This window comes from Triturus cristatus, chromosome 3_2, assembly GCF_964204655.1.
Source record: "Triturus cristatus chromosome 3_2, aTriCri1.1, whole genome shotgun sequence".
In the NCBI taxonomy this organism is placed as follows: Eukaryota; Metazoa; Chordata; class Amphibia; order Caudata; family Salamandridae; genus Triturus; species Triturus cristatus.
In genome coordinates this window covers 1,163,214,137-1,163,231,897 of record NC_140584.1, presented here as the reverse complement: position 1 = coordinate 1,163,231,897, position 17,761 = coordinate 1,163,214,137, and the positions used below count along the sequence as shown (strand labels likewise).

General features: G+C 44.5%; 1 protein-coding gene across 1 annotated transcript in view; it reads right to left on the bottom strand.

Moving 5' to 3' along the window:
* Positions 1-4,360: 4,360 nt before the first annotated feature.
* LOC146859339 (keratin, type II cytoskeletal 8-like) overlaps positions 4,361-17,761 on the bottom strand; it is a 69,706-nt gene continuing 56,305 nt past the window's right edge. The window contains exons 7-9 of the mRNA XM_085650015.1: positions 15,611-15,831; positions 14,176-14,231; positions 4,361-5,028 (exon numbers count right to left, since the gene is read on the bottom strand). Coding sequence (XP_085506141.1) covers positions 4,835-5,028; positions 14,176-14,231; positions 15,611-15,831 — 471 coding nt within the window. The 3' untranslated portion in view covers positions 4,361-4,834. The remainder of the gene's footprint in view (positions 5,029-14,175; positions 14,232-15,610; positions 15,832-17,761) is intronic.

Sequence of the window (17,761 nt, the reverse complement as noted above, 5' to 3'; positions counted from 1 at the left end):
GCATATCATAAGCGCAGAAGACGATGCTGATGTGTGTGTGGATGACATTGGCCAGAGGGGATCATGTATGCATGGAAGAGGGTGGGGCTTGAGGCAATCCACACATGAGGTTGTGGTGCCAGGCTGACAGCTTGTGTTCTATCTGTTAAGAAGGATCAGATCTAGTGGAGAGCGGGTCCTCGGATGCCAATCTCCTGCAGGTGCCTAATGGGGAGGGGTTGTAAGACCATGTCAAATGCTGCAGAAAGGTACTGTAAAATTAGGGCTGCTTGTCTCCTCTGTCAATGATCATGCAGATGTCATCTGTGGCGGTGAGGAGTGCTGTTTCTGTACAATGGTTGGACCTGAATCCAGATTGCGTGGTGTCGAGGAGCTGGTGGTTGCTGAGGTGGTTGGTGGGGTGTTGGTTGATTAGTTTCTCTAAGACCTTTGCTGTGTGTGGTAGGAGGGAGATAGGTCTGTAATTGGAAAACCGTGGCTGGGTCAGTGGATGGTTTCTTGAGCAAGGGTATGATTGTGGCATGTTTACAGGTGTGAGGAAATGTGGCTGAGTCGATGGAGACATTGAGAATGGGTGTTAATGCTTTGCTGATTGGTATAAGTCCTTTGGTGAAGGTGTGGTGGGGGCATGGATCAGATGGGGCCCCTGAGTGAATGGTCTTCATTGTAGCAGCAATTTCAACAGTGGTGATGGTGGGCCAAGAAGCAATGGTCGAAATTGTTGTATAATGAGCTGATTTTTTTATAAAAGAATTCTGAGAGCTTGTTCCAAAAGTCTTGTGTAGGGGTGATGTTGCTGGACGCGGCAGGAGGTGCAGTGAAACCTTTGATGATGGTGAAGATTTCCTTGCTTGTATTAGTGCCAGCATCAATGTGATCTGCAAGAGCTGTGAGCTTAGTGTCCTGTATCTGCTGGGGGTAGCGTCTTATAGCTGATTCGAAGAAATCTTTCTTTGTGGTGTCTTGACTTGTTCTCCATTTGCAATCTAGTTGCTTGCAGTGTCGTTTCGTCCGCCTGAGTTGCTCTCTGTACCAGCTGGCCTGTGTTTGGGCTCTTGCCATTGAGGAGAGCCAAGATGGTGGCGTTTGCGGTCATCCAACCGTTGAGTTTCTTGTTGGCTTTCTGCAAGTTGCTGGTGTGCTCAGTCTGATGCACGGAGATGACGAAAGCCCACTCCTCTTCTGTGATGTTTTAGTAGCTGCGTTGGCTGGTTATGGTGGTGGTAGATTTGTGGTGGTGTGGGATGGGCATGCTAAAACAAACAAAGGCATGGCCTGTCTAGGTAATGTTTGCTGGCTTGTCGACTGTGACGTTGCTGATTGAGGAGAAAATCGGGTCCATTAGGTGTTCGGAGGTGTGGGTGGGTTCGGTAACGTGCTGGGTGATGCCAAGATTGGCAAAGTTTTCAGGAAGGGTCTTACAGTTTGGATTGGTGCAGTCTTCTGGGTGTAAGTGGAGGTCTCCATGGAGGATGAAGGTGCTGGCATTCATGATGAGCGGTGCGATGAAGTCCATGATGTCGCTGGTGAAATTAGTGCAGGGTCCTGGTGGTGTCTAGATGAGGTTTCCTGTCGGACAAGTTGCCTGTGATGCATATCTTGAACGTGATTTGTTCCATGTAGTAGTAGTGTCTGTATGGGTGGTGCAGCTGATGGTATCTTTAAAATGATGTTGACTCCACCTCTGTGCTTTTGCTGACGGTCTTGCCTGGCGATCTTGTCGCCAGCATGGAGAGCTTTAGCGATGTCTGGCGCGGAGTTTGGGTTTAGCCATGTTTCCGTGATGAAGAGCAGGTCCAGAGTGGGGCTGTGCAGTAGGTCCAATAGCTCTGTGGCATGTTTGTTGAGTGAGCAGGTATTGAGTGTGGTGTGTTGTGTGGGTGGTGTTTTGTTTGTGCGAGCATGGTCAGGTGGTTGGTTTGTGTGAGTGTGAGCAAGGGGGGCTGGGTGTGGGAGTGGTGGGTGGGTAGGGGTGGAATCAGGGTTCCTGGCACTTGAGAAGAATGTGTGCAGACATGCTTGTCTATGGCATGCTCCCGTCATGAATCAAAGTTGCAGATGCTAGTGGAAATTTCCTGGGATGTTGTAGGAGTGCAGGGTGCCATGTGTGGGAAATCAATGATGTCACTCCTGTGCAAATGGATGATGGGAAATCCAGTGATGTCACTTCCTCTCCAGATGGGTAATAGGAAATGAAGTACTCCTGCTTGGTGTCTACTTTTAAAGATGGTTTTGGTGGGAAACCAGGTATGTCACTTCCTGCTCAGTTGGATGATGTAAAATTTGGTGATATCACTTCCTCTGCAGATGGATGATGGGAAATCCAGTGAGTCACTTCCTGTGCAGATGCCGGATGGGAAAAATCATCCTCCCTTCCTTTCTTTCTTCCTGCCTCCCTTCCTTCTGTTTTATATATTATTTTTCTTCTTTGCATTATTTCATTCTTCTTTCCTACTTTCGGTCTTTTTCTTCCACCTGCCAATAAAAATGTGGTTGCTGCCTCATTTTTTAATTCTTAACTTCCTTCTTTCTTGTGTGATACATACACATTTTTATTAAAAACATACATTTATTCAAGGATCTTCCAAAATAATACAAAATCTTTCTTCTATTAAAGAACACACCCGGGACTTCAAATTAATAAAAGTATATTTTCAAATTCATTTGTTTGTACAGTAGATTGATTTTTACATGAATTAATGTGTTGCAATTACCTTCATACATAATGTCGTATTTTCAATCATAGAGCAAAACCTTTAAATCACAAGATAGTTGAATAGTCTTTAATGAGCTATAAAGCATAATCGTATTAGGTATTTTAGAGGGGTCTACACCTGACCGTAACAGAGGAGTAGAACATGAAGTGAGATAAATATCTATATGTTGAAACCTCACACAAAACCCTTATGTATAACATGCCTTATAGCTTGCTTGGGCTCAAGAACAAAGATGTCCAAAATGATGTAGAAACACCGTAGCCAAGCATGTGACTTATTAGTGGAGTCCTTGAGGGACAAAATAAAAACACAGTAGAACCAAAACGATGGTGGATTAAACTACTATAGTAAGGCTGTAGTGGAAACAAATGATAGCAGGATGAGAAATGGAAGAATGTCAAGGAAGGTAAAGGAGATGAGTGGAGCAGGAAAGTAACTAGAAGTAGGCGCATTATTGATGATATCTGGAATATCCAGTAGAGACACTGGTAGAAGGTGTCCAAAGATGGAGATATTTGGAGGCACCAACTTAGCATGCGTACTTTGAGCGACATGTTAGCTAGTATCTTACGTCCTTTTGTAAGATGTCCCAATTAACCCTGGGCGTAGTTCGCGGAGTAGCGCTACGCGTAGCTAGGCAAAGTGCACTTCGCACTACGCGAGCTACGCGTAGCACTTCGCGAACTGCGTAGTACCCTGTTCACACTGTGCAAGATGTCGTTTTCAATGATTGCACAGTGCGGACAAGCATCCGGCACTGTGCAATCATTGAAAACGGCATCTTGCACAGTGCAAGCTGTGGTTTTCTGCTGCTCGAGTACATTTTTACTCGAGCGGCAGCTTTCTCAACGCGGACTGGTAGTTTCTCATCGCGAGCGGTCGCGAGCATATGCGACCACTCGCAAAGAGAAACCTGACCTCCCCGCGTTGAGAATCTCGCCAGGAGGTTTATTTTCCACGATCCCCAACTTGATGTTGCTGATCGCGAACGAGGAAAAAGTCTCGCCGGGATGTCATTTTGCTTGCTCGCGGTCGCCAACTTGACGTTGAGGACCGCGAGCAAGCAAAAAATGACTGCTGCACTAAGCAATGCTACGCTCCGCGTGTTTGCACTGTGCTACATGCAATTCGCGTAGTGCGAAGTAGCGCAAACTTCGCAAACTACGTGAGCGTAGCGTAGTGCTTTGCCCAGGCTTAGTCCCAATGCTGTTCAACAGGCTTCACAGTACCAGGGTCACGAGAATTTTAACCAGAGGGTTTTTGGCCTGGAATATTAAATAGGGACTGTTATTAAACCTTAATATGGGAACCAAAATATTGAGGACAAAAAGATTGATACATGAATGTGGATTTAAGCATAGACCATCATTACAAACTTGCCTGTCCATGTATGTGTTCTCAATATTTTGGCTACAGTGTTAAGAAATGTATGCATGTGTATGGTATTTCTATAGCGTAAACCTAGGCAAAGAGCAGCAGAGCGATAACAATATCCCGTATTCGATATTCAGGGCCCACAGCAAGAGAGGAACATATAACTATTCAGTGAAAGCCAGGTTTTGATTTGTTTCTGAATTGATTGCTTTTCTGATTGTTGCAGCAGTGGGTTTGGATAAATGCCAGAGTGAGGCTACAAACACTGAATATGCACTGCCGTCTTTATTGGTTTCATGGAAATACGAGACTAACATAAACTCTGTCAGACTGCAGAAAACCTTCCAGAATTCATCACTTGACTTGGAGCCAAAAGAGATGACACCTTGTTTATAAAAAAAAAAAGTTCTCAAAAGGACATTGCATGCTGAAGAGCCTAAAATGAGTAAATTACAGATTTATTGTACTGCATACTACACATAACCTGCTCAGCCTTCATCCACATAGATCTAATCAAAGCTGGGATCCAATTGTAGGTGGTGGAGGAGGTGAAGCCTAAGCTGTGGACACCCAGGTGCTTCCTCCGGTCTGATGTAGCACCCCTTAGAGTTGCTCCTACTCGTCGCGACTCCTTAGAGTTGCTCCTACTCGTCGTGACCCTTAGAGTTGCTCCTACTTGTCGCGGCCCCTTAGAGTTGCTCCTACTCGGTGGGGCTCCTTAGAGTTGCTCCTACTCAGTGCGGCTAGTCCATGGAGTAGTGGCTGGACTCGGAGAGTCTCTGGCCATTCATGGTCTCAATGGTCTTGATCAGGACGGGTTTCTTCGTTGGGGCCGAGTAGCCCGAAGAGGCACTGGTGTTGGATGGGGCTGAATAGCTGGAGGAGACCTTGGTGCTCGCCGTCGGGGTGATGGGCGGAGCGTCCTGCAGTGATCCCGCTGTGAAAGCAAGGGCAAATATATTCAACGTTCAATTAGAGGAAAGTGTAAGAAAGTCAAATATAGCAAACACAACAGGCACCACTCATTAAAGGGTTGCACACATGAATGCCATTTAGGAGAGCTGGCCCCGTGTGACCCATACCCGTAGAAGTGGTGAAAGCAGTGCGAAGAACAGAAGGTAAAGAGTGTTCTGATAGGCACTGTCTTTCCAGCTCCCACTGGATGACACTCTCAGTTAAGTAAAATAAATAGATGTATAAGTCCAAGCACACTCTTTAGAATACAAGATAAAAGTTAACAAATTTTTAAAAAGTGCATATTATTAAAACTTGCTGCCACATCCCACTATTGTGACTATATGAACTGTCAGCTCTGAGCTCTGCCAGTGTGGTAGTTCATTAAAAGTAATCAGAAATCAAAAAGTATTAACAATGATAAGTAGTAAATCAAGCCAATAACATGGTACATGTGCAATATATGGTCCACACGAATTAGTACAGCTAAGCCTGACCGCTCTTGTGTTTCTAAAATATTGTTTATGGATCGCCCTACAATTTAGCAATACATTTTCTCTTTGAAGTATACATTAGGCTTCAGTGACATGAATTAGTGTGAGGTTATCATGATTAAGATCTTGTGATATCACTTCTTGGGACCCAGGGTCAAAGGTCATATGATGTCACTTCCCATGATGTGATTGAGGTAAAAAAATATGTGATGTCAGTTCCACTACCTCTGGCAAATTTGGTGACGCGACGTCTACGGTTGCACAACTCAACAACAAACACTTGCTCTGCTCAACCCTGCACGTTCATTACTCCACTTCCAGACCCTGGGGCATATTATCAAGACATGCGATAAAATTATTGCCGCTTTAGCGGCAGAAAACTGCCACTAAAACGGCGATAATGGGCTTGATAATATGCTCTATGGAATTCCAATAGAAGCTCAGGTTAGATGTGAAGGACATATAACATGGGCTTCAATTAATTTTATCGCCTGTCTTGATAATATGCCCCCATGTTTCTTTACATTAACAGACCGACTTGGCAAACACAAGACCCCACCCAGGAATGGAATCAGGCAGTCTCTGTGGTGGAAGAACGTGTCATTGTTACAACACATTCTGCTTGGGCTCTTATGTAGGTCTCATTGCACCAACCACTCATCTGCTCCGGCCGGTGAAGAACCTAGGCCTTCTGTTGTTTTCTGGCATAATAGCAGTTGTGAGAGAATCTGTGGCTTTTATGCTCTATTATGCGGAAAAGGCACCTCTCATTCCCTACTCTCTGTTTTTGACTTCTCCATCGTAGACATTGGAATGAATCTCTTACTGAAACCCCTCAGAGACAAACCCTCCAATGCCTCCCTTCTCTTCTTGAAAGTTCACAGAAGACCCACAACTCCATCCATGTGTCCACCATGTCACAGCCTCACCTCCCTGAGTGCCAGCCCCAGGAAGGGTTAGATCTCTAACTTTCTCTACAATTCTGAGTGATGTGTGACAGAGCGGGCGATGATTGCGACTGCGACAACATTTACAGGCCTGTTGGTGGCATCGTACAGTACCGAGCAATAGATCTGTGCCAACAGGCAAACCTTTGTATATGTTGTATTCTAAGGGAGAGTATAAGGAAATAAGTCTTGTGATGTCTCCTCTGAACGGTGTTGTCTGCTCATACAAATGAGGGATGCCAACAATTACACTCACAAATAGACACAAAGCAAAAGGCTCAGCAAATGTCCATCAATAAGTCTTCAAGATGAATAGGGAAATCTGGTGACTATGGGAATTAAATAGATTGCAAGAGCTGGTCGGACACAGGGAAGTGGCAACAGTAGTACAGAGACTGTAACGAGGCGAGAACCAAGAAACAAGGGGCCACAGTCATACCCTAGACAGGGGAGGGAGCAGAAGGGGGTGGATGGGGAGCTGGAGATCAAAGAGGCGAGTGTGAGTTAGTAGCTATGGAACGGTTATTCTCTACACTTGCAGACACTACCCATGCACGAAGTGGCTAAACACAGCAGCACAAATTACCAGCTGAAAGTAGGTTTGTAGAGAGAAAACTCTGCCACAGCAGTACTTTTAGCAAGAGGTTAACAGATTTATAAGAAATTCTCCCAGAAAATATTTTCTTGTGTAGAAATCTTGTTCTGCAATGAAGCTGGACAAAGTCGGTTCACTCAGCGAGCTCCACACAGTTACTACTTTTGAGAACTTCCCCCAAGCATTGCAGAGATATAAAGGTTCAAGGTTCTGCTGGACCCCAAATTCAAAATGAGGAGACTTCGGTCTCAATTCCAGTTTGCTTTTGTTGTGGCCTCAAGACACAGATAATGCTCCGGTGAATTAGCGATGCTTTTATGTTTGATGTCCCTACCAGAGAGTTTCAAATGTCAGAGCTCTTCAAAATATAAAAACAATCTTAACTTCGCAAGGAGTCTGCTTTCATAGTACCCGGAGAGCTAACACCTCATCCATATTTCAGCATCTCCTCGATGGGAGTCCAGTGGGCATCTAAGTCCACGCTTACGTATCCATGACGGCAGACCTTAGAATGTCCCAGACTGCTTAATAATTTAGAAAGGCCACAAAGCGTGTCCACCTTATTTTTCCTCTGCTATTGCTACATAAATAAAGTAGGGAAGCGCAGAGGACGGGCACATTCCCACACGTGGATTTAATCAGGGTAGACTTGTCTATGGGGCAGAAAACAGAAAATTTAAAGATATGGCAAATTGCCTTAATGTTTTATATTACAACTGATAGTAGGTCAATGAAAGCCCATGCTTGAGTAATTGAATTATTTGATTTTTCAAACTCTAATGAAGGAAGATATTATATTATTATGTGGGAACATATTTCCGCCTCTTAGGTACACGAAAAAGCACTCGGATGGTGACAGTCCACTTTACCATCAAATGCATGAATGACTCCTGCGGCCAGGTTCCTGCCAGTGTCATGGGGCTCTTTCGATTCGCCCAGGGTCCTACAGAGAGGGTTTTCCTGCTGGAGTCTGAAATCGTTTCATGCCTGGTCTTTCTGTGTCTAGTCCTTGCAGATCCCAAATCTATTTGTTGATTTCCGTGGCAAAGGTGGTCATTTTTGGTTGAAAAATTGAAGACAAAATCATTATCTTTAAATTATCATCATGAGAGGGAATATTCAGGGCCAGGCGGCAGATGTACATTCTGCTTGGTTTATACTCTTTTGAGTCTGGAGCATGTTTTATTCTATGATATACTTTTTGTTGTTAATGTCCTTAGAAAAAAGAGAAGCAATGAAGTGTAGCTCTGTTTTTAATGTAATTCAAAAATACATGTTTTCAACTTTTGGTTTCATGACTAACCATCCAATGTGGCGGTCCTTTTAAGAAGATAATATTGTCCTGTAGATCAGAAATGGGGCAAACATGGGCCATTCACAGAGCTCATGAACATACCAAACGAGTGCTATACAGGACAACACAAACAAGCATTGGCAAAGTTTATAGTTGTGGACTTTCTTTAGTGAATGTAGACAGAACCAATATCCCAGGCCCCGGTACTTCTGCTATGCAAGAATACCACAATATTTTGACTTGTGCCCAATGGGTGCCTTAAGAAATGGGAGATTACCATGAAAATCAGAGTTGCCGTTCCCTATTTCAACAGTAATTCTTCATTATTCACTCGCAGCCCACGAGGGACTTCACCACCTCTGAGCTGGTGAAATGTCAGTGTGGGGAGGGAGCTACCGCCAAATGTTGTATTTACCCATCACTTGTAGTACCGGCCACTACTTAGAATACTAACTACATCCATACACATAAGCAGCACTAACCAGTAACGAGACGTGCTCATGACACGCACAAAGAGCGCACCATCTCGTACATGACCAGCACAGATCCGGCAAAGGCATCATGGGTGTGAGCTGTGGATGACTGTACATTATGGTGGATGGTGGACACGATTGTACACCTGGGAGGAAGGATGCTAACTTATCAGCTCTACCTGCTAGATACAAGTGCTTTGAAGTTAATGACAGGCAACAGACACAAGTTTACAAATTCTTAAATAAATAACTAAACATACTATTCAGCTATAGACAGCGCTTTAATGTGAAAATCAGGAAGTCCTGGTATTTACTATCCAGATTACTGGTTTGCTCTTAAAAAAGGGCTGGTACTCTCCGATTACACATATTGTAGAAGTGCAGGAAAGTGCAGGTACTCTCTGTTTCATATTAAAAAGTGTAGTACCGGACAGTACCTGCTCATTTAAAGCACTGACTATAGAGAACATCTTTGATATTTCAGACACCCAGGCACCAGCTTCCTCCACGGTTAATGAAAGGTTTGGTAAGAATTGGTGCCGACGCATTGAGGTTCTTTTTTACACTATGTGAGCCGTTGTCTTCGTATTCATTACTTTATAGTTGTAGAGATCACAATGGAGGAGTGGACACTTTGCTCCTCAATCAATTTAAAGCTCATATATGGACTGGATTCTTGCTTCTGTGGACTGGGTAAGCCCGTTTTGATGCTTTGCTGCCCATATTAAGTTTGGGTGTGAAATCCCAGTGCCCACTATTGATTTTAGATAACTAAGAGCTTGATTAAGTTCATTTCCCATGTCTGTCCTGAGGATGGCCCCAGTAATAAGCTGTTAAGCGGATCGAAACGTCTATGTGAGATTGCCGGCCCAATATTCACAAAGATTAGGCATTGTAATGATAATCTTGATGATTCAATTTCTACTGTATGTTGGCAAACAGACAGCTATTTCTGTAGATATATTTATGCTCTCGGTTCTAGGCTTCTTTGGTGCTTTGCTTTGGAAACTTTTTCACTCATCATGTTCCTCATGGATTCCTTTAAGATAACACAGATATAAATATGTGCAATTCAAATGACAAATAAATTACTATTTATTTTTGGAATGTACTGAGCTTTACACACCATTTACAAAATGATTAATTGACTCAATTTCACTGTTAGAAACCTTAAAACCACCAGAAATTAATGTACAAATGAATAGTAAATTAATTTTAAAAAACCTTGGGCATTAAGTATGTTATGATCTGCAGGGTGGACTGTTATCCCTTTTGCTGAGTGTGAGGAATTCTCCATTACACACCCGACAACCTTGGAATCATTTCCGCTGTGTGATCCTGCGACTGATGAAGAGGAGATGTCACTGAGGGGGTGAGACCATGGAAAGAGATTTGGGTTTGGAGCTGTCATTGGCCAGTGAAGTTCTATGTCCAAGGCCACACTCACACTTCAAGGCTGTAGACCTACTCTCTGTAAGGGTAACCAGCACACCTGGGAGGTCACTAGATCACTCATCTTTAGAGCTGCCAATATCCTTTGATACACAGTATTAGTGTGTTATTTGGTAGACTGTCATGTTATCCTGGCACCGAGCATAGCAACTCATGTAAACTTTGCATATAAAGAGGATTCAACAGTATGTTTCACTCTGTGTGATGCACAGTTACAGAAGTGACCGGTGACTGAATCCTGCATGGCCAACAGCCTCATTACTGCGCACTGATGTTCTGTGATGAAGAGAGCATTCAAACTCAGGAACAGCTCTCAGATGAGTTTGACATTTGCAGGGCCGGACTGGGATCGCAAACCAGCCTTGGCAATTACGTCCGACCGGCCTCCGGAGTTTGGAGGGGGGGGAGTTGGCAGGAACACTGCTGTGCTTTTGTTACAATGGAGCAATTTTGCAGGACCGCTGGAAAACTGGCCACCAGACACAAAAACGGCCCTCATCGGTACAAAATTGACACTAGTCCTTGCTGTGCCTCTACGGTCAGTCCGGCCTTGGACATATGTTTTGTAAGCAAGGCTACTTTACCAGGCATCCATCGTGCGAAATGATAAGGTGGGGTACATTTTTTACACATCCTTCCCTCTTTTTGGAACGAAGGGCCAGACGTACAAAGCCATTTTGGAAACACAAACCCTGCGATTTGCAAAAATCATTGAGTTTGTGACATAATTTTTTTTTTAAGTTGTATTAAACCCATTTTACAAGACATAAAAGCCTTTCCGACTTGCAAAATGGGGTAAGTGATCCACACTAAATCGTAATAAGGAAGGGGTGTAAACAGAGTGTCCAGGAGAGGCTCATATCAGGGAAAATAGGCAGGGAGGTTGGGTGGGGATGGGGGACGACTGAGACAAGCAGAAAAAGAATAAAACAAAACATTCCTGCTGCCCTGCTGCCCTCCAGCATCGCGTCGCGCTCTTGTGCTCCTCTTCACTGCAGGCAGGCACAGGCTTCCAGCCTGCCCTGTGGCCAATCCTGAAGCTGCTCTCATGCGAGAGAAGCTTCTGGATTGGCTTGAACACCAAGGTTTTGCGCCCCAGAAGATACTGGGGGTCTGTGCCTGCTCTCTCCAACCCCAGCAATGCAGCTGGGTGGGTGAGAGCTTCATTGTGTGGGGTTGGCCGGCCGGAGGCCCTTAAACCCGTTTTATTATCGTATTATTTTTCAAATTTTTGGAAGTGCTGGCGGGGAAGGGGGGGGGCTATGCTCCTCCTCCCTAGCGGAGGAGCCGCCGCTGGGAGTGTCCCCTTGTAATAGCGATTCAGTGTGGCATGTATCAATGCTTTGTAACCGCAATTGCGGTCACAAACTATTGATCAGTGGTGGCAACTGATTTGAAAAGGAGAAGGACTCGTTCCGCTTGGTGAAGGTTGGCTGGTAACCTCGGGGGAAGTTTTCCCAAATAGCATATTGTTTTTGAAGCAGGATGGCTAAAGAGCATGCGCTGCTTTAATAAAAAGCTTGGGGCATATGATCAAGCGCGGCGTTAAAATTATCGCTGCTTTAATAAAAAAGTTTACTCTTTGAAAATGCGAACACTGGGGTTGGTGGCCGGCTGGTCCGGGACACCATCCATGTGTTTGTAGCCCGTCACAGGAGCCCACAAATTGCAATCTACCTAATTAATTATCATCATGACTTGGCATTTTGTGAAGCAACCTTTCAGTATGTAGATCGCGCAGCAAAATCAGAGAGAAGTTGCAAAAAGTCAGTGTGAAATTTGCAGCTACTTTTTAAAACTTGTCACTTAGTAATTCTGGATACACATGAGTTGTCTGTGTTCATTTTGGTCATTAGTGGGTTGCTACTTCTGCAACCGGCCAAGATCCAACGCTGGAAATAAAAAGCCCATTTAATTTCTCAAAGGTAACTATATAACAAACATGAGGTTTATCCCTTGCCACAATGTGCATATCTCCATCAAGAGCTTGGCTCAGGAAAGCTTCCTGCCTCTATGTGTTATGCCATATTCTATATTCTATTTGAAAGCTATTTAAAATACCTGGGTCCTTTGTTAAAGCCTTGGTTTGTGGGGTCAGTAGAGGCACTGTTGTGTTATTCTGCACCCACTGCAGATAAAGATACCTTTTATGTTGGTACAAACTGTTCTGCCAAACGTGGTTCCACAGTTTCAGCACCACCCGGGTCACCCTTTTTTGTTGTTTCTTAGGAACAGGCACCCAAAGTAGTATTTTGTTTGGTTCTGGTCCTGATGCTGAGGAAGTTTCCTTCCTGTGCTTGGGGATCATTGATGGTTTTCCAACGCAATATCCATCCTGCCTTGCCTGCCATGGGCAGGAAACATCTGTCCTTGGTGGCCTGCCCTGGCCTCTTGATGCTGCAGAGATGGCAGCCCTGAGGCAGATGGGCAGCAGCCATTGGTTCACCCAAGTCAGAGTCTGAGCTGGCTCCACCGGGCTCAATCCGCAGCTCTCGACGCCCCGTGGGAACCACAAGTGCAGTCCACCCTACACTTCTTTAAAGTCCCTCGTTGTCCATCGTAAGATCACACAAATAGCATCTTAATGTGAGCAAGAAGATGACTTCCTAATATGAGAAAGAATGGCAAGGCTTTGAATCTTCGCCTCTCAAGAAATTCAAAAGTAAAGGTGAATATGACCAAGAGATGATTGTATTAGCCAAGAAAAATCATAACGGAAATGCGCAAGAGAAAAAGCATTCATGGGAACTGGGAAGAGTCCGTCTTCGAGATCATCAAATAAGGCAATATTTGCGTCAGAATGAACTGCGCTGGTGCAAGTGAGTCATGACGTCAAATACAGGCCTGAGATGCTTATCAGCATAGAACAAGGACGCTCACATTTAGGGGCGCTGTATTGTCACCCATGGGAGGCTGTACGCTCACCCTCCATTCTGGTGATCGATGCTGTTGAATTCAGGGCCTGGTGCAACTTGCCCTAAAAGAAGCGCCTCGAGCCATGTATCTTAAAAACCTGGGAAAGCTCCCGTGATGGATGGGTCGCTGATTGACTTCTTTCAAGAAAATACAACATTTTGGGGACCTTATTTTCACGCGCTGTCAAATTACATTTTGGAGGGTAGGAAACCACCCACCATTTGAAGACTGGGTGAAGGAAAATAATATTTGCTCCCATTTAGAACCTAATTCTAACAAAGGATGAAAACTGTGAATCAAGTATTTAGAGTTATGCTGATATTAATAAAATATGTTTATGTAAATGAACAGCCACTTTATATGGTGTACATTAACCTTAAGTAAAAGAGGCTGTATTGAGCAGTAATGATCCATCTAGTTTAGTTGTATTTAGGTATCCTGTGCTAGCATCTCAGAGACCCGGATGATTGTTTAAAGGGATAGGATGAGGCCCAGCCTTTGCATGTGGCCTAGTAAACTTGTATTTTTATGTGAGAAACTGCAGATTTGTACTGTGAATTAGCCTGGTTGGCTCACTGAGCTGCAATTATACTTGAACATCAAGAAACAAATATGAAACATCAATTAATAAGACAATATATCTTAACTGTGGGGTGGGCTACCCATATACTAGAAGAGAGGGATGTTTTTTTATCTTTATTTATATTTTTTTATTTATATTTTTAACTTCATTTTGTATTATCTTGCTATAATATGTTAATTGGTTTCATGCACTATGACCTACATAACAATATTTGAAAGCGGACACGCGCACAAACAAGAGCGGCTGCTGCCATTTTTGATCCACTCAGTCCCATGGAGGCTCTCTGTCTCACACCATTTCTAGCACCACCTGCAGGCCAAAACCAGAAGGACGTCCAGCCTGCACTTCCATTCAGCACCACAGCACAGAGACTCACCCAGCCTGTCGATGGCGCTGTACATCTGGGTTTGCACTGGATTTGGAGCGTTCAAACTAGGAAAGAAATAAGAGGATCAGAAATAAGGGAGGACTTTTCCATAGGTCAGAGGCCAGGCTGAGTGGAGGGCATGCAGTCTGAATGTGCAGGACTGCAACCGAGTGGCAGTGATAGAAGGCCACTTTCCAAACATCACACAATACTGCAGATGAATGAGGTGTTACAGCAGGAGAACAGAACACCCCCAAGAAAACACACCAGGCTTTGCTTTATAAATAAGGGTAAACGGTTGTAATGTTCTGTGGTGTTGCTGAGGATCAGAGCATGCATTGATAGTGTGATTTGAGAGTCAAATGCCAAAATATTTAACAGCTAACAGATACATCAGGAAGGCAGTGGCAGCTGCTTCGGAACAAGGGGAGAGGAGCTGTGGGTGGGGAGGAAATCTGGATAATTTTTTTTTTTTTTTTAAACATACCTTCTTCACCGCCGCACGCCTCTCCTCCGTCCTCACTCTGCAGCACAGAAGCACCCAGGATTCCAGCCTCTCCCAGCCAATCACAACTTTGCACAGGCAGCGTCGTAATTGGTCTGAGCGGCCTGTTTGGCCTATCAGGCAGTACCTGGGAGCATGGGCATGTTCTCCATGGAGAAGATGCTAAGTGTGCATGACAATCCTGCGCCCTCTGGGAGTGCAAACACCACTCCTCACTGTGCTTAGGCCCACGCATCCCCGACCTGGCTCCAATCCCTCACTGAAAAATACAATTTCTTTTTCTTTTTTGCACTGCTCAAATAAGCAGAGGTGCGACGCTCCCCCGCCTTACTGATTGAGTAAGGAACGTGAATAGCTCAGCTCCTTGAACGAGGCTGCTTCAAGGTACTTGCCAATCCCTTGCCTGGGACCAACAATAAAACTAGGTGTGCATGAGTGGATTTGGCCTGCTGTGTTTCAGGGGTTAATTCGATCTTCCAGAAATTGCCTGCCTAAGAGATGTAAGTTCAGATAAAGGACTAAAGCAGACCCTATACCAAAGCAGAGAGGCAATGCAGGGTCAGGCCATGCCACTGAACAAAAAAGAACAAATGACCGAATGCCTGAGCTGATCTCAACCCTCGTAATAACTCAGGATTGGCGTTCCATATCTTCGTTCTGAGACTGTGCATGGGTAAAATATATCGCGATATCTGAAATTAGCACTCCTCATTCTGCGTAAATATGTTTGTTGTGAATGTCTTTCATACTAAAAAAATCCATCAATGGGCGAGTATGCACAACACCTACTGTTTGTGGGCACACAGATGTATTTGCCTAAGAGGAATGCATAGGAATAGACATTGAGGGGCAACGTCATTACACCTACGTACATAGGTAAAAGGTATCCTCCTGGTGTGTTTAACATTGTGGTGGTTATTTCTTGGCAAACCCACTCACCGGGTCTCCTCCCCTTCCAGCAGTTTCCGGTAGGTGGCAATCTCAATGTCCAAGGCCAGCTTGGTGTTCATCAGGTCCTGGTACTCGCGCACTTTGCCGGCCATGTCCTGCTTGGCTCTCTTGAGGGCCTCCTCCAGCTCCTGGATGTTATTCTTGGCGTTACGGATCGCCTGCTCCCCTTGTTCCTCTGCCGTTCCAATGGCGTTCTCCAGGTTGGTTCGCTGGGAATGGATAAAAGACAATACTTTAATCATGCACCTTGCTTTGTTTTGCTTGGCAATGCCGGCATTCGAGCTCGGCGAATGGATTACTCCATCACAAATGTGACAGATATCACCGTCGCCATTTTACAAGTGTATTATATCCAATGGCACTCGTAATACAGTGGACAGGATATCGATCACATTTGTGACAGAGTAAACTGTCCGCGGAACTCTAAATCAGGCCCTTAATATTGAGGAATTTGGATAAGAAGAGATACTACACGTAATACAAAAATACACCCTCTCATAACCAAGATCCCCTGAATTTAGATTTTGTTTTGCTTTATTTCTAACTACCAAAATGTGATTTCCTCATCTAAGAAATGGATCATTACTTTTATAATAAGTGCATTCCCTTTCATGCAAAATAAAAAATAAACAGAAGTAATATTAAAACTATTGTAAGAGGTTATTTTCACTAGCCCAAACGTGGCAATTGAAGAGGTAAATTTCACGGCTCCCAATCCGAACAGAAACTTTGATAGAGTCACCCTGTTTAATCGCCTGCACGAGCATTAACTCCTTAATCCTTCTTGAGATCAGAGGAAGTCCCTGGTATCTTATTTTCATATGAAAAAAATCCTTTACTGTTTGGATTTATCTCTTAGACACTTGAACAATCAGTGCAATCACCGCATTATCACTAAAGTCAATGGAAAAGCTGTGTCTTTCTTATCTTTATGGGGCCATGTGATTCTAGTTAGAAACACATGGCCCCATAAAGACAAGTGATCCCCATGTTACGGCTGCAACGCGGACCTCTTTGCAGTCTCATCATTTAAGAACGGAAGCATTTTCAATGTTATATACAAGGAAGCCGTAGTTGTTGCTGATTTATCTTACACAAACACCAACCATTGGCAAAGCCAATAGCCCTGGCTTGTTGTAAGTGTAATATTACTTGCTTTATCAGTATTATATATCTCTATGCAAAGACAGAAGCAGCAAAATACAAGTTGTTGTACACGATCCCCAGCAAGGCTCCGTTTAAAGGCACTGTGCATTTTAATCTCCATGTCTGTCCTGTGATTCTGGACACATCACTTCTCCCCGTGCCTCAAAACATGAATGTGATCTTGTGTAATTTAACCGGTGCTCATGCACAGTGATCTAATATCTTTGTGTGGAGTTTGCACTATATAAAACTGCAATAAACGCTACTCCATCATGGTTTTACATTTGTTTTCATCTTGTTGGTTGGCCTGCTGGGGTTGCCTTCCGTCCTGGCTAATCTTTTTTGTAGTAGCGTGCACAGAGCTCTGGGCCTCCGTGTGAACTGACCTGCACCAAAACTGACTCAGTGTCGCCGTTAGTTGTCCTAGTCCCCCACAGATGCAGGGGCACAGCCGGCTAGGGCATGCTTTTACAGTCAGTGTTGTGTGTGATGCGTGATCACAAGTGCATCAGGAGCTGTGGTCCCTGCTCGGTTCCATCCTCGTACAGGTGAGAGCCAGGGCTTTAAGTGGGCCGGGTCCTGCCGGTGCTCTGCGCTGGCTGTTCTATAAAGCAGTTGCCAATCCGGGCCTCTATCGGGCTCTCCATTTTTGCCCTTGGGGTGAAAAAAAAAATCTTACCTCTGCAGCAGTGCCACTCGTCACTGCTTTTGAGGTAACTTCAAGGTTACTGCTGCTGCACTTTGACTCCAGGGAGCACTTCAGCTGCATGCTGCCCCCCCTGCTACCCCACTGCCGGGGTCTTTAATGGTGCACTCATGTGTGCACCCGACCGAGGCTAACGGAGGGCACCTTCGCCCCAGCACTGCAGCGGTTTGTATTCCTCGAAAGCGTTTGCCTCGAGGTTAACTGTAAACGTGAAGCATTGTTCAAAATTTCACCACGCAGCACGCTGTTTATTTGCAGTCTGCACCCATTATTGTGTGCCACTGTGC